Source organism: Ursus maritimus, unplaced genomic scaffold (genome assembly GCF_017311325.1).
Source record: "Ursus maritimus isolate PB19 unplaced genomic scaffold, ASM1731132v1 scaffold_24, whole genome shotgun sequence".
Lineage (NCBI taxonomy): Eukaryota > Metazoa > Chordata > Mammalia > Carnivora > Ursidae > Ursus > Ursus maritimus.
The window spans coordinates 40,669,209-40,692,833 of record NW_024424897.1 but is presented as its reverse complement, the minus strand read 5'-3'; the positions used below and the strand labels follow the sequence as shown (position 1 = coordinate 40,692,833).

Below are 23,625 nucleotides of genomic sequence, written 5' to 3'. Positions count from 1 at the left end.
ATCAGCTCTGTGCCAGGGCTCAAGTATGCCAGGGCAGCTGAACGGATAAATACCACAGAGTATGGGACATCGCATCATTCTGACAGGCACTCCTGCCAAAAATGCACAGCCTGAATTTACTCGTGAGAAAACCTCAGGTAAATGCAGACGGAGGGACCGTCTCGCACACAGCTGGCCTCGGCTTACCCAATATGACAGTGTCGTGAAGCACAGAGAAGGGCAGACCTGCTCTGCTTTCAGGAGGACTAGAGAGATGTGACCGCTAAATGTAATAAGTGGATTGGATTCTGGACCAGAAAAAACAATGATTAAAAAGGACATTAATGGAGACCTTCATGAAATTGGAATATGGGCTTAGATGAGATGATAGTGTTATATCAATGTGGAATTTCCTGAATTTGACTACGGTGGTTATGTAACCTCCTCATTAAAACACACTGAAGCATTTAGGGGTCAAGGGCACGATGTCTGCAACTTCTCAATGCTCCCAGAAAATTGAGTACAAACCCATATAAAGAGAGAATGAGAAAGCAAATGTGGTGAGATGTTTACCACTGGTGATTCTGGTAGGGCATTTGTTTATCTTCTTGCAGCTTTTCTGTAGGTTAGCAATTATTTCCAAATAAAAAATAAATAACTAAAATGAATACGAATGTAATGTGGAAAGTAAAAAAAAAAAAAAGAAAGAAAGAAAATAGAGGTAGCAACAGACAGGCTGTGAAAACATGGAGGAGGGAGCAGCTAGCTGTCTGAGGGCGTCAGGGAGCACTTCCGAGTGAGCACTTGAGGTGCTCCTAAAGACAGGAGGGCCTGTGGGGTCGAGAGTGACTGGGCAGAGGAGGGACCAGGTACCCTTGTGAAGGGCCCTGAGTGCCACACCAGTGAGCCTGAATCTCACGTTCCTTCTCAAGGGCAAACATCTGGTTGAAAGCAAATGGCAGCCCTGCGTTGCTCTGCACCGGGCCTGGCTGGAGTTTCCAGGCCCCCCTCCCTGGCCCCCCCTCTGCTTGGCCTTCCAGCATGGGCCCGGGGAGGCCCTGTTCCTCCCTATCGTGCAGCCTGGTGCAGGCAGCTCCCTGGGAGGAGCAAATGAAACCGAGAGATGGAAGTTTCCTTGGGCCCCTGCTGCCTGATAACCTTCGGGCCCAGCATCTTCTGGGGTAACTTGGGGGCCAGTCTTCCGTTTGCAGCTGCTCTGCTGGCAGGAGGACAGGCTGTGTAGTTAGAATGGACCGGGATTTGAATGCTGGCGCCATGCACTGGTGGCCGGTTAGGGCATCCGAGCCTCTGTTTCCTCATGTGTAGGTGGGATCATCCTAATGTCTCTGGAGGGCTAAGAGCCATGCTGAGTGGAAAGTGGCCACAGCGTGCCTGGTACTCTGAAGATGCTGGTCCCGTGCATTTCGCGTTGTCATGTTTTTTTATGCTTGAACTTCCAGAGTTTCTGGGTTCATTCAGATGAAGACAATCCCGAGAGAATCCAGCAGATTATTCAAAGAGCCATTGAAGATGCAGACTGGATCATGAACAAAGTAAGTGCTTGGCTCCCGGCTCCCCCTGCCAGCTGGGGGGTTGACAGCGGTAATCTCCGTGGCCACCAGGGGTCGCCCCTGCCCCACAGTTGAGCCCGATCAGCGCTGCAGAGGCACCCTACACCCCCAGCCAGCTGCTCCCTTCCTCCAGAAGCCCAGAGGTGGTGGCAGATGCCTTTCTGGTTGCATCTGTTTTCTGCAAGGGGTAGGGAGTCCTCAGTCCCTAAAGGCCAACAGTGCTGAGTAAACTGAGATGGGGTAGCAGAAAGAAGGAAGAGAAAGGTCTTCTTGGAAGCAATAATGCCAGAACTAGCAGCAGCCTTGCTATGCCTTAGACGGGAAAGCTGTGAGCTCCCTGTCTCCACGGGTGTTCATACTGAGGTAGGGTTATTGAGGAAACATTCACGGATCTATTTTTTTTTTAAAGATTTTATTTATTTATTCGACAGAGATAGAGACAGCCAGCGAGAGAGGGAACACAAGCAGGGGGAGTGGGAGAGGAAGAAGCAGGCTCATAGCGGAGGAGCCTGATGTGGGGCTCGATCCCATAACGCCGGGATCACGCTCTGAGCCGAAGGCAGACGCCCAACCGCTGTGCCACCCAGGCGCCCCGCGGATCTATTTTGATAGAGGAAGGGAGGGAGTCAGGAAGACAGACTAACTTGGTGGACATGGATGGAACAACCTAGAGAGCTGGGGGGAGCAGGTCTCACCCCCGTATCCTTCTAAATCAGAATCTCCAGCTGTGGGGGCTGGGGTTCATTTCTAAAACTCAGTGATTGGCCTCGATGGCTTCTGAGGGTCTTCTTCTATCTGAGATTTTTTTTTTCTTTGAACCAAGACTCAGCTTAAAGAACAGGATGGGCATGTCCCGCGTTCCCTTCTGACGTTCCCGCGTCTGTCTTATGTGCGCCTTTCTACCCCGTCAGCTTCCTTTTCCATTAACGAAGAAAGGCGGTCCTGGTGCCAACTAGAGAGATTTGACTGTCTGGTGCCTGCCCTGCCACCTCCGAGGAGCCCCCGCAGGAGGCAGCTGAGGCCCAGAAGAACATGGTTCTCAGGATTTCCTAGGGCCTCCCTCCCCCATTGGCTTCCCTCACTCACTTCTGATGATCTCTCTGCCTTACAGTATAAGAAACAGAACTGAGACACTAGGGCCTAGAGAACAAAGCTGTCGTGCAGATACGGAAGTTGAGAGACCTCGCTTCTGGAACTCAGCAACAGCAGCCATTTTGGAATATCCGCCGGCCTTGTTGACTGAGAGCAGGAAATCGGGTAGGAGAGCTGACATTGGCTCAGCTGGCTCTTCTTGCCCCGTGTGTGTCCCCAGCATCCTTCACGTTTGCTTTTCTGGCCATTGCCGTGAGAGATTTGGGGAGAATATGTTTTGTCACTTTGCTCTGAAGGTGCCGCATGTATTCTGGATGTTGTCCTTTGAGACCCAGCGTGGGCATCCCCTCAGGCTGTCCAGAGAGGACAGGGCGTGGGTTTTTGAACCAATCAGGTCTAGATTTGAATCTCAGTTCTGCGGCTTTTCAAGGGTGTTGTCCTTGAGCTCAGCCTCCTCCTTTGTGAAGATTATATGAAGAAGTCGAAGGGCTTCATGCAGGACATGGTACGTGGTGGTGTGAGTAAACGTCCCCCGAGGAGGCCATCCTCCACCGCTCCTTCCTCCCCGCCCGCAGCGCTCCACATGGCTCTCTGGCACACTCCTCATCGCGCCCGGGTGGTGTGTGGGCCTGTCCTGCCTGCTTGTTGTCCCTGAACCCTCATGGCCCCACCACGCCCAGCACTCCACCAAGCAGCCGCTCCTGCCGGCACTGTCCTCCCGTGGAGTCCTGGTCCTCACCTTCACGGGGTGTCTAGCGTCCCTGAAGTGGTGAAGTGCACCCCGCATGGAACAAGGAGGAAGGGCGGAGCAGCTACAGTGGGCGCCGAAGCGTGCAGGCCTCTGTGAACCTGCCATCTGTCCTGCTGGCCCTGCCCTGCTCTGCACCGTCTTGGAAGGAAGAATAGAGGCAGGGAGGCAAGGAGGGAGGTGGGGAGCAAGCACACCTGTGGGCTCTGGTGAGCCTGAAACCCGTGGAGGGACAGACTGGGTCGCATCCCAATTCCATACAGATTGCTCTTGGGGGAACTTAACCTGGCCTATTTCAGCCTTGGTTTCCCCATCTCCCCGCCAATGCTGCAGCGAGGAGCACGAGACCTAATGCATGCCAGGTGCTTCTGGCCGTGGCCGGTTACCGCAGTGAGGGAGCCCTGCTTTGCAGATGGGAGATGGAAGCATGGACAGGTTGAACCCCTTGTCAAGGTCACCAAGCTACTAAGCGAGGTCTGTCTGAATCATCGCACACTACAGATTTGGGAGGGAAAGGGGCGCAGCAGAGGGAGGGAAAGCAGCCGGGAAGGACTGGGGTGGGGGGCACTGGCCAGAGCAGGGGGAGTGGCCAGAAGCAGAAAGCCACGCTGGGCTTGAGTATCCCCCAGGACTCTTAGCCAGAGGGATGCGCCAGCAGGTTCGTGACCTGCAATGAATTACAGGACTTACAGTGACTCAGGGCCATCTGTATGCACTTGACTGATCAGCAAAGAATGAAGTAAATATATCAATTTCTGAAAGCTCTGGTGTCTTGAATGCTATGCTCACTCATTCCCCAAACACATGCTGTTCTCTACTGTGTGCTGTCGTACTAGGTATTGGGGACTTAGAGACAGGCCTGTAGAAAGCTGCCCGGGAGGGGATTGTTGTTCAGAGGGGATGACTAGACGCTGGTCCCATCACCAGACAACAGTTGATATGGGCAGATCTGCCCCACCAGGGTGGGGGAAGCGGAGGGGTCTCCGGCCAGGGCCACAGCCGAACCAGCCCCACTCTCTGTGGTTCAGCCCTTCTGAAACCAGGGGGGCCCATCCTTGGTCAGCAGCGGGGTGTCTTGATCACAGGAGTGGGTTTGGTTGTATCCCGGGCATTTCACCGGCCCAAGCGGTGTGAGTGAAGGCTGGCCAGGGTTTGGGAAAGAGTTCGTGTCCCTTGCCCTTAGCCGGCTCCATGGGGGTGTCCCGTGACCTTCAGTTCACTGGTTGCTGCTTGATCCTGTTGTGCCAACTTACCCGGGTGGCAGATGGTGGGTGCCCACCACTGGCGAGGGGTGGGCCTGGGTGGGGGAGGGGTCGGTTAGCAAGGTGTTGGCTGCTCTTCACCTGCTGAGCAAGGTCATCGGAGGGCACACACCTGGGAAGCGCAGATGGAGGAAACACTCTCCCAGCACTCCAGCCTGTTCATTCCCTGTGTATTTGCCCAAGCTTCCCTCCTGTCTGCAGTGCCCTTCTTAGCTTACCCTATTCACCTAAAAAACATCTTTTCTCTGTCAAGACTGAGCTTAGGCATTATTTCTATGAAGATGTTCCTTGCTCCCCCTAGCATCACATCTTCCAAGATTCTTTTCATGTTAGCTGCTGAATGCAAACCAATCAGATGAGACTGGCTCCTTGAAACATGAATGTAATCTTAGGCCAAATTAAGAAAGACATGGAATCAAGAAGGAGGTGAAAATCCTCCTTGCATTCTGCTTCATCGAGATTATATCTAGAGCAGTGATTTTCAAGTGTGGTCCCTGCCGCCTGGAAATCCCCCAAACCCTCTCATGGGATCCTCAAAATCAAAACTACTTTCATAATAATACGAAGACTTCGTCTTTCCCACCCTGTGAACATTCACTCTGCTGGTAGCTCAGCAGGACTCAGGATAGGGACTATTGTCCCCAGCTTCCTCATGAGTGTCCCTGATGGAACAGCAAACTGATGACTTTTGCTCAATCTCAACCCTTGAGTGTAAAAATATTCTGTGCGATGAGCTGAAAAGCACACATGAAGCACTTGTACTACACACATGAGTAGGACAGTTGTCTGGAGGAAAAGCACACAATTATTTGAGGTGTGAGCTAAATAAACTGCTTTATTCCCAGAACACCATTTTTTTGTTGTTGAAATAATGACTGGCAAACTGGTTGGATCTGTCCTCTCTCATGTTAATCATCCTTCATAGTTTCATTTCTTCTGTAGTGTTGACATTCATTCATGGATTCACTAATTCATTAATTCAACAGACACTGAGTGCCTCTTATGCGTCAAAAATTCCATCTATGTCGCCATCTTGGTGAGATTATGGGTGGTTTAATTTGCTCCCCCTACTGATCTGTACGGCTTCTGGAAATGTATGGAGAGATTTAGTTTTAGGCACCCATGATGACCCCTAGGAATCTAGAAGTCTCTTTCATACCCTTTTCAGGGAAAAAGTTTTTTTCCCTTAAATTTTCCTATTTATAGACATTAGGCCGCATTTACACACACATGCATAACATTTGTTGCTAACAAGTCTGGCTGGAAAATGGTGAATCACTTTGAAAACATGTTTTTTTCTGACATCGTCACCTTCCTATTACCATAAATCTTTAAAATTCTTGAATTGGAGAGATAAGAGGAATTGGCCAAGGGGCCAACTTGCTAGGTCAGCCTCAGCTTCCAGCCCCCAGGCGTGAGGTGATGAACACTCTCATCCTTTTCTTCATCTTGGCTGCTCGTGTGGATTTCATGCTCTCTCTGGCTCAGGAGGCTATGTCTTTCCCTTGCACACTTGGCTATGTCAGAAACGCCTGCCTGAGGAAATTGCAACCCTCAGACACTGCTGGTGGGAACGTAAAATGGCGCAGCTGCTTTGGAAGACAGTTTGGAAGTTTCTCAAAATGTTAAACATAGAGTTACCATATGACCTAGCAATTCTGTGTGTACACCCAAGGAGAATGACATATGTTCACAAAAAAACTTGTACACAAATGTTCACGGCTTTATTCGTGATAGCTAAAAAAAAGAAATGTAAAAAAAAACCCAAACCACCCAATGTCCATCACCTGATGAATGGATGAATGAATAAAATTCAGCATTGTCATCCAGTAGAATAGTATTTGGTAATAAAAAACATGAAATATTGATACACCCTGCAAAATGGATGAACCTTGAAAACACTATGCTAAGTATAAGAAGCCAGTCACAAAAGACAAGGATATATTGTACGATTTCTTTTGTATGAAATATCCATAACAGGAGAGTCTCTGGACAGGAAGCAGATTAGCCCAGGGCTGAGAGGGGCAACTGTTGGCAGGAATGGGAGTGACTGCTAATTGGTACAGGTTTCTTTCTTCTTGGAGTGATGAAAACTAGTTTTCATTTCGGTTTAAAATTAGATTGGGGTGATGGTTGTATAATCTGTGAATACATTAAAAATGACTGAATTGGGGGCGCCTGGGTGGATCAGTTGGTTAAATGTGCGACTCTTGATTTCAGTTCAGGTCTTGGTCTCAGGGTTGTGAGTTCAAGCCCCGTGTTGGGCTCCATGCTGGTTATGGAGCCTACTTAAAACAGAAACAAAAATAAACCACTGAATTGTACAGTTTAAATGTGTGAATTGTACGGTATGTGAATTATATCTCGATAAAACTGCCAAGAAGAAATCAAATGCCAGGAGAAAACCAAATAAATCTCAATGTATCTGGAGGGTACCACTTAAACCGTCACCAATTTCTAGAAAATTCTCACCTTCTTTAGTCTTAGTTGAATGGAACAATTGTCTTTTCCCTTCAGTGGTGTCTGAAGTTGAACTTTTCTACTGGGCTTCTCCTGACGCCTTCTTCACCCCCCCCTGCCCTCAGCTTGTAATCCTGTGAGGTGACTCTCACCATTCTTCAGAGAACTAAGCGAAGAGAGGCTAAAATATTTGTCCAAGGTCACATCTCAAGAATGTACATGTCCCAAGTTAAGTCCTTTCTAGAGGCTGAAGGCTGTTCTTCCAAAGGCGTGAAGAGATGATAACCAATCTCTATTAAGTTCTACTTGAAAAATATTTTATTCTCATCCCTCTTAGAAGCCTCAGAGGCACAGAAGGACTGGGGGAAATGATGTGACTCTGCATTACAAATAGTTTAACTGAGTTTTTAGCTGGAGTGCCCTCAGCTTGTCACCTCTGCCTGAAACAACCTCGACCCATTATTCTGGTTGCCTACTGATGTTATCTCTTTTTATGTCTGCCAGGGAATGGAAAGGGCTGCAGAGCCCTGGAGTCTTCTTGGTGTGTTCGGTGGCTGGAAGCACTGAACTGAGGTGTCTCTCTGCCTTGGGTATGGCCACCACAACCCAGATAAAGAGGCTTGATATCGTAGTGGATGGGCTAATAATTATGTGACTTTGGGGGAAGTTACCTAACCTCACTAAGCCTCAATTTTGCCATTTGTGTAAGAGAGATGAAAATCACAGCTGTCTCCCAGTATAGTTGTGAGGATCCAATGGGACGCTCTGTGCAACATGCTTAGCTAGAGCCTGGTACACAGCTAGCGCTCAATAAATGTAGCTTCTGTGCTTGTTCATTGCATGTGGTCTCCCTGCACTGGTGGTTGGGGTGAGTTGGAGCTTGCAGACTGACTTCTCTGCGTATTATTTCACTGATCAGGCAGAACAAACCCATTTTAACATTTCCCTACATCCNCCCATCATAACTGCGAAGAGAAAACTGAGGAGAGAAACCAGGAGCGTGTCCAAGTGGTCTCCGACGTAGCCACGTGATCAATGTCATAAGGCTCTTAAAGGGATGATAATTTTAAAAAAATATATTTTCAAAGTAAGCGCTACACCCAACGTGGGGCTTGAACTCACGACCCTGAGATCAAGAGTCGCATGCTCTACCGACTGAGCCAGCCAGGCGCCCCAAAATAATTTTTAATGAAAAGAAAAATGCCTATGATATGATGCTCCCAAGAAAAAGTAGTACACAGGTTGCATGTACACTGTGTTCATTTCACAAAGAAGTCGTCAGACAAACTTGTCTGTGTCGGGAAAAGCAAACTGGAGAGAGTCACCAACATGTGAATAGCGGTAGTGAAGTTGTGGGTAATTTTTTCCTCCTTCTAGTTCTGAATTTGTAAAATTTGCCTACATGAAAAAACCTGCATGTTTATTTAAAAGTCAGCCACCCAGAATAGATAAGACAAAGCACAGGTCTGACATAATAACAGAGGAAAACCCTTCAGGCATCGGGGTAGCGGAGAAGAGTCTCTGGGGGCCCATGCTCCTCTCTTCCTCCAAAGTATAGTTACCCACCTTAGGGTTTTCCGGGGCCCTGCCCAGCCTCAGTCAACCTGTGCCCATATGTGAGCACTGCCTGTGGGTACCAGTCTGGGCTGGGCCCTGAGGCTGCATTCCTGGGGGCAGAGACTGACTGTGTCTTGTTCATCTTTGTGCCCCCGAGGCCAAAAGCAATGCCGTGTGTGTGGTAAGAACACAGTAAGGGTTGAATAGAATCTCCAAGGTTGTTATTTATGATTTGTGACTTGACTTCAGCCTTGACTTGCCACTAAGCCTCTGGAATCAGATGGTACTGGAATTCACAGTATCAGTAGTGCACCACTGTGGAGAGAGGCAACTGGGAGACTCACATTCCCCACATTCTCATTGTTCTGCCGTCTTCTCTGATTAGGAACCTCTTCTCAGATGGTGCAAAGATCTCCGGGAGCTCAAAGACCCTTGTATTGTGGGGTTTGAATACATGATATTCCATTTTACATTTTCCAATCGCTACTGTAATTAATTTATCCTGACAGGGCTCTTACTGACAAGAATCTGGCTATGTTGTGGGCCAAACTACATCCCGTACAACTCAACAATGCAACCCTGCAAGGCCCTTCTGATCCAGCTCTTTCCTGGCCCCTGTCTCCTACCCCAGGGCTCTCTCCCTCCTCTCTGCTCCAGCGGCATCATGTTACCCACTCAAATGGGCCCAGTGTTTTGCGCTCCAATTCCAGCCTTTGTTCATGCTATTCCCCTGCCTGGTGTGCCCTCCCCTCGGCCCATCTGCCAAACACCTCCCCTCTCTTTCAAGGCTCCTTCAAGGCTCCTTTACAAAGCCTTTCTTGACTTCTATCCATGGGTAACGCTGATCTCTCCCTAAGAATACTACCATCTCTAGAACATTTCTTGCACTTCTTCAATATTCACAAATATTTAGTAGGCACTGGATATGGAGCTAGGTGCTTGGTATGCATTATCTCGAATTCTGGCAGCAACCACGTGAGGAGGCATTGTTGTTCCCATTTGCTGATGAGGACACTGGGGCTCAGAGAAGTGAAGGACTGATACAGGCTCTCACAGATGTTAATGGTAGAGCCAGAATGGACCCTGGGTCTGTGTGATTCCAACAGTCAGTCAGGTTCGCCATACTGCACTGGATTACTCAGCCGTGTGGTGGCTGCCACGGGGGGTGATGGCTGTGTGTTCTCAGTAGTCCCCTGGTGGGCAAGCTTGGAGGAGCAGCCTGGCTGGAAAGGGAGTCGCTAAGCGATGGCCGAAGCTGCATTTGGGCAACCATCGTACTGCTTTTTATGGACTGTGTGTTTACATAAGGCAGTTTTAGAGTAGCATGGTGGAGATTATGGGGAGCTGAAACCCCTTGCCTGACCGCTGTGGATGGACTCAGGGAAAAGTTAGGGGAAGAGGGCTAGATCAGGGAAGCAGAGGGCAGACATGCAGTTGTAGGAAGTCATGGGTCCATGTCAAGATGATCAGTCACTCATTTCATCACCCACACTGAGTCGGACCAAAAAGATCCTTCCATCAGGAGTAGATGATGCCATGCAGCCCCCCGAGGAATTTCTAATCCAAAAGGGGTGTGTGAAAGAAGAAATTTGGGGGGCATTCATAATAAACAGCCATTTAAAAAACTCTCATTAAATAGCATTCCCATGCTCCTGAGAAGGGAGCAGCAATTTTTTTTTCTAAAAATAGGAAAGAAAAAGTTAATTGGGAAGAGCAAGAAATAATCTCTATTAACAGCAATAAAATCATGACATTTGAATGTAAAATTTTCAACTTTTCCAAAGAGCTATCATAGATCATCATCTCATTTGGTTCTCGCTTCTATTAAGTGAGGTGTCGAGAGGGCCGCTTACCCCTAATCCACAGGGGGTAAAAAGCTCTCAGTGTTGAAAACTGGGAGGAATGATCAAACCCTAATGGATCTTGTGAGGCAAGCCCTCCAGTGCTCATCGTGGAAACTGAAGTTACTCTGTGAGCTGTTGCGGGCAGAGAGAGGGATTGGGTAGGTCCTTATTGACTGGAAGTGAGTTGAACCTTGGGTCCTGGCAGACAAACTGTCCCTGTGAGAAGGCAGGTGAGCTGTTATTACTTCCCTTGGTGGCCATTTCAGATTTGTTTGGGTTGACAAGGACATTCTCAGAAGTCCTCAAATGACATCACCAATAGTGCCAGGCAATATCCTTGCGCACAGGACAAAGTTCAGCACCCTCTGGGTTGACCAGTCAGGGATGAGTAACTTGCTTGTTGACATTGATCCCTGATGCCTGGGCCCTCATCTCTTCCTTTCAGCTTTAATTACTGTCCTCTTTTAGGATAGCAATAGTTCTAGATGCAGTTGCACAAGGAAGCATTGATTCTATTTTCTGTTTCTTCTGTTCTTCATGCTCTTATTATTGATTGGGTTCCAGGTTCTGGTTTTGAATAGGTCATGGCATATATAGTAACTACATCATAGCATATTTAGCTTTAAGGTCATTGTTGTCACTGGAGTCAAAGTCATCATCATTTTTCAGTCCATTTTGATTCAATTCAATGCAATTCAGTAGGTTTTTGAGCTCCTACTCATTCAAAGCATTGTGTTGGGCACTGAGGATACAGCAGTGCATCTTTAAATATGGCTCCTATTCTTACGAGGTTAATGGTCTAGTAAGAAGAGAGACATTAGAGATGTAATTATATGCCATTAGGATAATTACCAAAGGATGCTATAGGATAATGTAGTAGGAAGACTCAACCTCATCTTGTTGGGTAGAGTAGGGAATGGACACAAGGAAGGAAGAAGGAGAAGTAAGATTCCAGCTGAGGAGGGAAGGATGAATTTGCGGGGGTGGGGGGAAATTGATGGGCTTAGGAAACAAAGAGCACTTCAGTGGAGAATACAGCAGGGCCAAGGTGTAGAGAGCTTGGCATATCTGTAAACTTAAAGGAAGTCCAGGTGTCTTGGATCACAAGGGGGAAAGTCATAGGAGATGACCTAGGAGAGCCTAGCCAAAGCTATGCTATGGATTTGGGACTTTATCCCAAGGGATTGGGAAGCTGGATTAAGTGGTTGGAACGTGTTATACTAAACAGGAAGTAGATGATCATTATGATAATGGGGATGAAGATGATAGTAATAGCAAACACTTATATTGGACTTCCTGTGCCAGTCGTTGTTCTAAGCATCTTACAAACATTAATGAATTTACATAAAGACCCATTCCAATCCACCCCTATTTTCCAGTACCAGGAGGCAAGATCAAGCCAAAGTCTTTGAGAGAAACCCAAGAATCAGGTTCTGGGAAGACCAGAGAACGGAGGCCATACCTTGTGGAGTGTTCTGGAGCCAAGTTCTCAGGGTCTGGCAGAGAAGGACCTGAAGGAGGGCAGGTTGGGGATAATCCAGGAGGGCCAGATGACTGGCACAGACAGCGTTGGGATTTTTCAGCTCAGCTGAAATGGCAGGAGGCGCATCACACTGAGAACTCTCTATGCCGAGCTGATCTGTCTCTTGCCTTTGGTGTGAACTGCAGCAGATGATGGAGGTGACCAAGATACGCCTGTATCAGGTCTGTGGACAGTAGAATGCAAATGCTAGACCAAGACATGTGACACAGCTCTGTATCAGGGCTGTGCTCCAAACCAACATAAAACTGAACCAGAGGGGTGCCTGGGTGGCGCAGTCGTTGAAGCGTCTGCCTTCGGCTCAGGGCGTGATCCCGGCTTACCGGGATCGAGTCCCACGTCGGGCTCCTCCGCTGTGAGCCTGCTTCTTCCTCTCCCACTCCCCCTGCTGTGTTCCCTCTCTCGCTGGCTGTCTCTCTGTCACATAAATAAATAAAATCTTAAAAAAAAAAAAAAAACAACTGAACCAGAACATCCACTTCATAATTGAGTGTAATTTGGGGGATGTAGTTGGCGGATACTGTGTGTACTTTCAGGGCATTCTTGCCCCAGGAAAGGGGACCGGAGAATGCAAATGAGGGTCTGAGGGTTACATGTGTCGCCAGGTGGGCGGCGTGGCAGGCTGGACAACTGTGACAGATGCTGCTTCTGGCTGCCCATAATCTTTTCCCTCTCTCTCACCTGACTTTGTGGGGACCAGCTATCCTGTAGGCAGATGATCATGGCTAAGTTCTAGACTATCTAGAATTCCAAGAGGGGTAGAGTCATATGGGCTGGAGTTTTCAGAGAAAGCTTTACTCAGATCCAGGAACTTGAGCTAGACATTGACAGGTAAACAGAATTAGGACAGTCAGAGAGATGGAAGGGCATTTCAGGTGGAGGGATCAACAAGAGCAAAGGCTCAGAGGCATAAAGAGATGCAGGGCTGTGATGAGACTCAGACCAGGCGGCAGGGTGTTTGCAGGAGATGGTGAGGGATAATCAACAAATCAAATCAACCACAATCTAGAGTTTGGATTGTATGTCTGATACCTTGCCAATCAATTTATTGCTAGCCTGTCCTTTCTTCCTCACCCATTTCATGACCCAACATCCATCACTCATTGTCAGAAAGTTCTTGCTGATGTCTAACCTAAGTCCACACTACTAATATGAGGTGTTTTTTCTGGGTTTGGTCTTCAGAAGAGGCAAAAGATACGCTTTATGGAAAGTCCCACCATGGAAAATATCCTCACCCAGACTCCAAATGTCCCCGTGGAAAGCTTTTGCCATTTGGAATGGCCCAAGTAACCCGAGCAGCAGGACTCTGCCTCTGGGGAGGGGCTCTGCCTGCTCTCGGGCTCCTGCTTATTTCCTCTTTGTCTTTTTTTTTTTTTTAACTAAAACAGTTGACAATTTTATTTTACATTTCACAATACTAATGAAAAAAATTTTTTTTATCGTCCCAGTACTCCCCTGCCAAAACTATTCTTTCACTGATAGGAAGGGAGAGCAAGTCTTCCTTGTCCTGCGGTTAGAAAACATCCAGAGTCACAGCACCATGATCTCCTGGGGAAGTTGAACAAATAATAGAAAATGGATTTAAAGATGCTCCCCTCTCTCCTTATCTGTCTGGTCAAGTCATTCCTGGCCAACTGGGTACCATCATGGGACAGGCGGGAGGTCTTATCATTGGGGCCCAGGTATCAATGGCACAGTGGCCTCCCATAGACAATCTCATCCCACTGGCATCATCCCAGGAGCAGGAGAGCCCATCGCTGGCATCATGGGAGGGTCCCCGTAGGGTGTGCTGGCAGCTTACCAGGGCAGGGAGGAACGGGGAGATGGGGGGTAGGTGGGATCGTTGCCCCTGCGGGAGGAGGAACAGAGAATGGAGTAGGAGGGATCTTTCCTTGTTGAAATGCGGCGGTGGTTTTGTGGATCAGGCTCGGAGCCTGCTCTTGCATCCATTTCTGATAGCAGTCCTGCACATTCTCTTTGTGTTTCCTTCCGCTGCAGTGTGTCTTCCTCACAGATGGAGAGTCCAGCGTGAGGTACGGGTCGCAGTAGTCACAATAAAACTGAGCCATGTGGCTCTGTAGGCTGTTGGCCTCCTCTTTGTCTTTCTGACTGATAAAAGGACTTAAGATTCCCCCATTGAGCTCACGTTGAGAAGGAAAGGGGAAAAGAAGAATTTTTCATCTTTGTTTTTGGAATAGAACTAATTTACAGATGCCAAATATCATTTTGAGATGCAACATTGAAAAGAAAAATGGCACAGGTTTTGGGTTTTTTTTTAAAGATTGATTTATTTATTTTAGAGACAGTGTGAGCCGGGCAAGGGGGAGGGTGCAGTGCACAGGGAGAAGGAGAGAGACTCTCAAGCAGACTGCCTGCTAAGTGCAGAGCCCAACACAGGGCTCAGTCTCACAACCCTGAGATCATGACCTGAGCTGAAATCAAGAGTCAGACACACAAACCAACTGAGCCACCCAGGTGCCCCCAAAATGGCACAGGTTTTTAAAGGTAGTTCATTTCTGATTTTAAATGAGGGTAAAAGAGGGTACTTCTGATATATTAAAATTGCCCCCAGAGCAAGAGAATGGCATCAGAGAGGCCTGGGCTCATATCCTGACCTGCGTACTTGCTAGTTGTGAGACCTTAGGCAAGGTACTGCACTTTTCTGAGCCTCAGCTTTCTCATCTGTAGAATGGGCTAGGGCAAAGGACAGTAATCCTTTCTCTGTAGGCCTGTTAGGGAAATTACCACATTACAGCACTAACGGAGACTGGGAGTTCAAGATCCCTACTCACCTTGTCCTCATTCTTTACTGTTGCCTCTCCCTTGATTCTTCCCCTCCCTGATCCACCTGTCTGGTCCAAGACTTAACTTGCCAAGGGGACTCCAGGGCAGAGCTCACAGCTGCTTTCCTTCATTATCACAGGGGAAACAGGGAACTCCTTCTGGAGGCGAGCCCGTTGGTCTCCCTTTCATCTTCCTTATGAAGCCGGGGTGATGAAATCGAACGGTCCGAGACATGTGCCTGTGCTGTCAACCACTGGAATTTAATCAGAACTCACAGACCAGCTCTTTGGGTTGTGGCACTTGGGGAGCTCAAGACGTTCTGGCCGTACCCACTTCGTGTTGCTTTCCCTGATATTGCAAATACTTTTGGATGCTTATTTTTTTGCAGGAAAGCATGGAATGCATATCGGGCTTTTCAATAAAAGTTTCCGTGGAGAAGTGACTGTATCTCTGGAGGTCAGTGGCTGCTTCAGAGACGAATGGTGTACCTTTTCAGCAAAGAACCTAATTAAACAAGCTCGAGAAACCCCCAAGTAATGTGTCTCTGCGGGGCCACAAGACCCTGGTTTCAGGGGCAAAGAGGGGGGCTCTGATGTCAATTGAATGAAATAAACATTTTCACCCCACTGCCTGCTCCAAAGGCCCCAAGGGACTCCTCTGTTGGTGGGTTCCTCTTGGGAACCATGCCAGGAATCAGGGAGTGGGGTGGGGGCCAGGACTCCCTAAACCCTTTTCCTCTAATAGTATAGGGAGTACTGATTGGAAGCCATTTATTTAATAAATTAATTTCCTAATTCAGTTAATCAATAAATAATTGTCATGTAATTTTTTTTAAGTTTTAGAATAGGTAAAATATTTGCATGGTTCTAAATTTAAGAAGTATACTGTAAAAGTCCCCCTCCAACCCACTCCTCCACCCAGGCCGGGAGGCAAGCAATAATACCAGTTTCTTATACCTCCTTCCAGAGAAATACTGGGCACAGAAAAGCTGTACCTATTTTTTTTCCTGGGCCTGTTTTTTTTTTTTTTTTAATTCACATAAATGTTAGTCATTTATAAACTCAGTCCTGAACCTTCATTTTTTAAAACTTAATAATAAATCTTGGAATTTTTTCAAAAATTGCATGAAAGCCCACATTATTCTTTTTTATGGTTGGTTTTAGTCCACTGTGTGGAGGCATCACGACTTTTTTGTGATCGCCTGTTGAGAGACACCTGGTTTGCTTCCATTCTTTCGCTATTACAGATAACACTGCAATGAATAACCCTGGATAAATGCCATTTCATACGTGGAAAAATCGATCTGTAAGATAAGTTCCTAGAAGGGAGTTGCTGCGTGAAAAGGTAAATACCTTTGTAATTTTGAACCAATATCGTGAAATTGTCCTATGTAAAAGTTGGATCAAGTTACACTCCCATCAGCAAATTATAAGAATGTTTTCAATATGCAAGCGTGTTTAATTGAGCGTGTATTCTGTTTGCTGTATATCGGGTGGTTAAAAAGGTGGAGCCAACCTCTACTCTAACGGCTTCCCTTAGGAAAAGAGCAACCTCCTTCCGCCACCTTGCATGACGCCGAGCCTCATTGCCTTCCTCTCTCCTTTCCTGACTCACTACCCTCAGGCACATCCACCTTTCTTTAGTTTCTCAAACATACCAAGCTTCTTCCCCTCACGTGATCTTTGTACATGGTTGCCAGATGCTTAGAAGGCCTGTTCTCCCCTCTCCTCACCTAGTTAACCACTTTTAATCCTCAGCACTCAGCTCAGTCACCACTCCCTCTTGGGCACCCTTCCCTGATCTCCATGACTAATTCTCTACAACTAGGTTATAAGCTCCCCAGCACCATGTACTTCTCCTTCAAGGCTCAGAAGTTATTACCCATTTCATTTCTGCGATGATTCAATTAATGTCAGTCTTTCCTGCTGATCTGTGAGCTCCAGGAAGGCAAGGACCATGTCTGTTTCGCTCCTCATTGTATCTCCAGAGCTTAGCACTGTGCCTGGTACCTAACAGACACTCAGTAAATATTTCTTATTTGGATTTATTCAATAAGATCGATGACTATTAAGTATCAACTATGTGCAGGAATTGTTCTAGGTCCTGGGAATGTATTAGTGAATAAAACAGACAAAATTCCTGCTTTCGCAGCGCTTAACATTCTGATGGTGGTTGGGGGAAGGAGTGTACATTCAATAAATGCATAAACTATAAAAATATAATATGTCAGATTGTGATAAATGCTATGAAAAGAAATAAAGCAGGGTAAAGAAGTCGTAGGATTGGGAGAGCCATTTAAAATAGAGTCTTCAGGAAGTTCTTTTAAAAAAATTAATATGTGAGCAGAGAAAGCTATTTGGAGGAAGGGTTTTCCAGACAAAGGGAATGGCAGACTTTGGGGCAGGTCCATAATAGCATGTTAGAAGTACAGCAAGAGGGACGCCTGGGTGGCTCGGTTGGTTAAGCATCTACCTTGAGCTCAGGTCATGATCCCAGGGTCCTGGGGTCGAGTCCCACGTCAGACTCCCTGCTCTGCAGGGACTCTGCTTCTCCCTCTGCCTCTGCCGCTCCCCCTGCTTGTGCTCACTGTGTCTCTCTCTCTCATTCTGATTGATAAATAAATAAATAAATAAATAAATAAATAAATAAATAAAATCTTTAGAAGTACAGCAAGAGAACCAGCATAGTTGGAATCAAGTAAGCAAGAGGAAGTGAATGATGATGGATGGATGAATGAATGACCCATTGGCATGTGGTGGGAAAGGTGAAATTTACAAGGGGAAAAACTGTAGTGTTAAATCAAAATTGACAAGAGTCTTCAACAAATGGTACCAAATGGACATCTACATACAAATAGTTGGACCTTGATCTACACCTCTCATTATCTACAAAAATTAAAATGGATCAGGAACCAAAATGCAAAACTTAGAACTATAAAGCTTCTAGAAAAAAATCACAAGAGAACATCTTTGTGATTTTGAGTTAGGCAAAGATTTCTTAGATACAACACCAAAAGTATGATCTGTAAAAGGAAAAAAATTGTGAGTTGGACTTCTTCAAAAGACACTGTTAGCAAAATGGGAAGACAAGTAATAAACTTAGGAAAACTCATTGCAGATTGCATAACTGATAAATGACTTGTATATAAAGATCTCTTAAAAACTCAACAGTAACAGCAAACAACACAGTTTTAAAAGGGCAAAAGACTTAAACAACTGCTTCACCAAAGAAGATCTATGACTGGCAAAAAAGATGGATGGCAAGATATATGGATGAGCACATGAAAAGGTGCTCAGCCTCATTAGTAATTAATGAAATGCAGAAAACTGCAGTGTTATAGGACTATCCATCCTTTAGAATGCCTAAAATAAAAAGTATTGATAATACAGGGGGGTCTGGGTGGCTCAGTCAGTTAAGTGGCTGACTCTTGATCTCAGCACAGGTCTTGATCTCAGGGTCGTGACTTCGGACCCACATTGGGCTCCGCTCTGGGTGTGGAGCCTGATTAAATAATACAAAAAATAAAATAAAAATAAAAAGCATTGACAGTATAACTGCTGACTGGAATGCAGAGTAACTGGAACTCTTCCACCTTGCTGGTGGCAATGCAGAAATGCTACAGCCACCTTAGAAATCACTTTGACAGTTCCTAGGGGCGCCTGGGTGGCACAGCGGTTAAGCGTCTGCCTTCGGCTCAGGTCATGATCCCGGCGTTCTGGGATCGAGCCCCACATCAGGCTCCTCCGCTATGAGCCTGCTTCTTCCTCTCCCACTCCCCCTGCTTGTGTTCCCCTCTCTCGCTGGCTGTCTCTATCTCTGTCGAATAAATAAATAAAATCTTTAAAAAAAAAAAAAGAAATCACTTTGACAGTTCCTTATAAAATTACCATACATCCGTCACGTGACCCAGAAGTCTCGCTCCGACAGAAATGATAATGATGATCACACAAAAGCTGTATGTGAATGCTTACAGCTGTGTTATTTGTAACTGCCCCAAACTGGAAACAACCGAAACAGTCCTTACGTGAACAATATGTAGACAAATGGTGGGACAGCCATACAATGAAATACCACCTCGCAATGAAAACGAGCGGATTCCTGATACACCCAACAACATGGATGAATGTCACATGCCTTACGCTAAGTGAAAGACGCCAGACTCAAGCCTGCACACTGAATGATTCCATTTGACATTCTGGAAATGGCGAAACTATGGGGACAGAAAATGATCAGTGCTTGCCAAGCATCTGAGAAGAGGGCAAGGACTCTGATGATCTCTCAGATTTGCACACCTGCCCAGCTTCCCTTGGACGGTTTAGGGACCTCCTCTCAAAGGAGTATAATGCAAAGAGGGGTTCTTGTCCTCTGAACCAGAAAACCCTGCAACTTTAGTACTTCAAGGGCTGTTGAGTTTTGGATATGACAGGAGATGGTGGTGTCTGGTGGCCATGGTGGTGCCCTGGGACAGCTCTGTGACGAAGCCAGGGCTCAGCAGGAGAGGATTTAACCATGGCCACACAGGAAGAATCTCCAGGGAACTTCTGGATGTACAAGAGCATAGGGAACAAGGGGCAGGGAATTTCGAGTTGTTACTCTTACTGGAGCCCTCTGTGTCCATAGCCAGGTAGGATCTTCTCCCTACTTCTCCCCACCTTTCCTTGTGATCATTGTCATGTAAAGTCTACAGATGGTTGTGATCCTTCTAATGTGGCCAAAGGAGGTCTTCGTGAACAGAAATTTGGTTACCAGACACCCGTTTAGCATCTCCTGAACATATACCATAGATAGAACCCTGCTATGTTCTTTTAAAACAAAATTTTTTAAAAGATTTTATTTATTTATTTGAGAGAGAGACAGCCAGTGAGAGAGGGAACACAAGCAGAGGGAGCAGGAGAGGAAGAAGCAGGCTCCCAGCGGAGGAGCCCGATGTGGGGCTTGATCCCAGGGACCTGGGATCACACCCTGAGCCAAAGGCAGACGCTCAACGACTGAGCCACCCAGGTGCCCCTGAACCCTGCTATTTCTAACAGGAGGTGCCACTCCTGTCCCTGGGGAATGCCTCTTATTGGGAGCAATCACACAGGAAACAACTTTAGAATTACAGTATAATAACATGTATTCTCACGCAGGGACTAGGGCAATGGGCTCTAGGCTTGTTGCTTGTTACCCCGTATTACTTGCAACTGTTTTATTCCTGGCTACACAGTAGAATCACCTGGAGGGAGGAGCTTCAGAACTCTGAGGCCTGGGTGCCCCCAAGACTAATTCAATGGAAATCTGTAGGTAGAGGCCTGCTACTGATATTTTTAAAAGCTAACAGGTGATTTTATTTTCTTCATCTTTTTAGGAACATTTTCCAATTCATTAAGACAATACATATTAAACAGGACACAAACAGAGGCAGATTGAAGAACATTCTGCATTTCTAAGCTTTGTAAAAATTCAAAAATGAGGGCCACCTGGGTGGCTCAGATCATGACCTCAGGGTCATGAGATCGAGTCCTGCATCAGGCTCCCTGCTCAGCACAGACTATGCTTGGGATTTTTCTCCTTCCCCCTCTGTTCCTCCCCTGCTCTTGCACACACACCCTCTCTCCAAAATAAATAAATAAAATCTTCTTTAAAAATTTTAAAAATGGGATTCTCACCCTTTTAAGTACTATATTTTTTCAATAGCAAACTGTCTTAAATATGAAGTACTGTACAATAAATGAATCGAAGATAAATTTTATAAATACACAGGTAGATATTTCTTTTCTTTCTTTCTTTTTTTTTTTTAGAGAGAGAGAGAGCATGAGCAGGAGAGGCGGAGGGAGAGAGAGAGAGAATCTCAAGCAGACTCCAGGCCGTGTGCAGAGCCCAATGCAGGGCTCGTTCTCAGGACCCTGAGAATATGACCTGAGCTGAAACCAAGGGTCAGAGGTTCAACCCATGGCGCCACCCAGGCACCTCCTACACAGGTAGATATTTTTAAGATTAGAATTTATCCCACGTTAAAACAGTGTGCTCGGGTCCTTCGGTGGCTCAGTCAGTTAAGTGTCTGCCTTCGGCTCAGGTCATGATCTCAGGGTCCTGGGATTAAGCCCGTGTTAGGCTCCTTACTCAGCAGGGAGTCTGCTTCTCCTTCTCCCTCTGTTCCTTCCCCCTGCTTGTGCTCTCTCTCTTTCAAATAAATAAATAATCAATCTTTAAAAACAAACAAACAAACAAACCAGTGTGCTCAATGTATCCTACTGTCTGAGGTTGGAAGAATCCAGGGATAAGTTAGGATTGAAAAATAAAAATTTGGTAGTGAAAATATTATTTTATCCTGACACCACAGGCAAAAAATAAAACCATGATCTTCTTCCTAGAAACATCCTATTCTTTATGTAATTACGGCCAACAACCTCATTTCAAAATATTTAATTCATTTCATCTAAGCTTCTTTAGGCCAACAAGGCAATACAGTGAAAATTCTTTTCAGCAATAAATAGCAACACTAGAATAAATAAAACCTCCTGAATATTTTAAATGATGTAAATTTTTTTACTTATTTAATATTTGTATAACTGTTAAATATAATATAAACATAAAATTACTTATTTTTTCTTTTTCTTTTCTTCTTTAAAAAAAGATTTAATTTATTTATTTGAGAGAGAGAGTGAGCGAGAGAGAGAGAGCATGAGTGGGGGCGGGGAGGGGGAGAGGAGCAGAGGGAGAGGGAGAAGCAGGCTTCCCACTGAGCAGGGAGCCCAATGCGGGGCTCGATCCCAGGACCTTGAGATCATGACCTGAGCCAAAGGCAGATGCTTCATTGACTGAGCCACCCAGGCGCCCCTAAAATTACTTATTTTTTCTGAAGAGATTATCAATGAAAGAGTTCATTGCTACTTATAATCTTTTTTATATGATTATTAACCTTCTGTTTCCTCAATGTAATAACTCAGTATGATATTGGTGATTCTATTTTCACAAGTGCTAGTCAAAAAAGGTGCAGTGCTATGAGATTCTAGCTATAAGAATTGTTTTTACTGAAAGAATTCAATGTGCACATTTAATCTCCTGAGAACCGGGCAGGAATCACAAAACGACCTCCCGCGTAGTTGCCTCCCCGCAAGATGCATCACGAATATCCCGAAGGTACTGACAAGCTCTACAAATAAAACACTGTGGCACCTGCCACGTCAAAATTTGGCCCACCCACAGCGGACGTCACAGTGGTGTACTGAGGCCGGCTCACACCGGGCTTCCAGGGCTGACGGTTAAATACTCAGAAACTTGGCAAGCAGGCTGTTCAGTTATTAGTAACGGGAAATCTTCCATAGTGGGAGGGATTTCATGGCCGAAATCAGCAGAGACTCCACATCAGGGCGCCCCCCACCAAGAGCCGGTCGACCAGAACCCGCCACCTAGGACAGTATTTGTGACTTTACGTGGATTTGCCATCTTTTGGAAAGCAGCTCCTCCCAACCCCAAACCAGCCCTACCTTTTCCCCGGGGACACAAGGAGCTATGATTCCATGAGCACAATACTGAGCCTACTGCAGGCTCGTGTGACAGAGGCCCAGGTGTCTCTCTTCTTCCATAGCTGCGTTATGCCAAGTCCCCTAGTCCTGGAATGACACCCTGCAGGTGCATGAGGAGGATTTCCTTGATAACGCGTATCCCATTTACTTTGAGCCTGGTTATTTATCATGTGTGTATACATGTGAATACATGTCCTCCCCAGCGGTGAACAGATGTATAAAGCACCCGCCATTGGGCATGGATTCGGGTAGAGAAACCTGAACGGAGAAGCTGCCTGGTCAGAGAGTCTCGACATCTCATCAGTATGACTCACAGTTGCAGAGAGTCCCCTATATCCCCCTGCAAAATGACAAAGGTCTGTTTCATTGGTAATTATGATTCTGCCCGTGACTCACATTCACATGGTGTCTCCAGTGAATAACTTTGGGATCTCGGCTACTCAGATTTTCTCCAGGGTCCTGCGGCAGCCTGAGACGATGAGATACAGCAGTGGTTCTCAGACTTGAGGGCACATGGGGTGGTCTGGAGGATTCCTGGAAACAGAATGTTGGGCCCCACCCCCAGAGGTTCTGAGGCAGGAGGTGTGGGCAGGGCCTGAGAATCTGCATTCCTAACAAGTTCCCTGGAGATGCCGCTGAGCAGGGACGACACTCTGAAAACCACCAAAGCAAAGCATCGAAACAATCTTTCTCTGTCTCCGCTCTCGCCCTAGGTGAAGGGAAGGGAAATAGCATTTATTGCACTTCTACAATCATGCAAATCATCTCATTTTATTTAATGCAGTACCCTCCAAGTAATTATTACCTCATTTCACAGATGAGGACGTTGCAACTCCAGAAAGGTGAAATGCCCAGAGCTTTACAATGAGGAAATGGTGAATCTGGGTCAAATACAAATTTATCCAAATCCAAAATCTATATTTGTGACACCCTGCTGCCCACTCCCTGTGTTCGGCCAGGGTAATTGCATAAGCTTCAGGGGTTAATTTTATTCGACTTCTTCCTGCATGATAGTTTGTCCTCTACTTTAACGGTCTTACTGTATTTTCTCCAGGTACTCTGGGGTACAGCCAGAGTTCAGTGCGTTGGTTTAGAATAAGTTACTTTGCCTCATTCAGCCTCACTTTCCTTATCTGTAGCATGGGGAACCGTATTACCCACCTTGGAGTGTTGCGATGGAATTACAGATACGAGACGACGCACCTGGCCGACGTTAGGTGCACGACACTTGATAGGTGTTGTCATTACTCCGTAGGCTCTTGCCCCTCTTCTGTACCATC

General features: G+C 46.4%; 1 protein-coding gene and 1 pseudogene across 5 annotated transcripts in view; one reads left to right on the top strand and one right to left on the bottom strand.

Annotated features, from left to right (window-relative positions):
• LYRM9 (LYR motif containing 9) overlaps positions 1–23,625 on the top strand; it is a 64,885-nt gene that overhangs the window by 12,944 nt on the left and 28,316 nt on the right. Inside the window, exons 3-4 of one of the 5 annotated variants that reach the window (XM_040641037.1) lie at positions 1,440–1,532; positions 15,226–16,077. In XM_040641037.1, coding sequence (XP_040496971.1) covers positions 1,440–1,532; positions 15,226–15,279 — 147 coding nt within the window. In that variant the 3' untranslated portion in view covers positions 15,280–16,077. The other 4 variants (XM_040641035.1, XM_040641039.1, XM_040641038.1 and 1 more) reach the window with 4 other exon arrangements.
• On the bottom strand, positions 13,657–14,381 carry LOC103667239 (annotated as a pseudogene).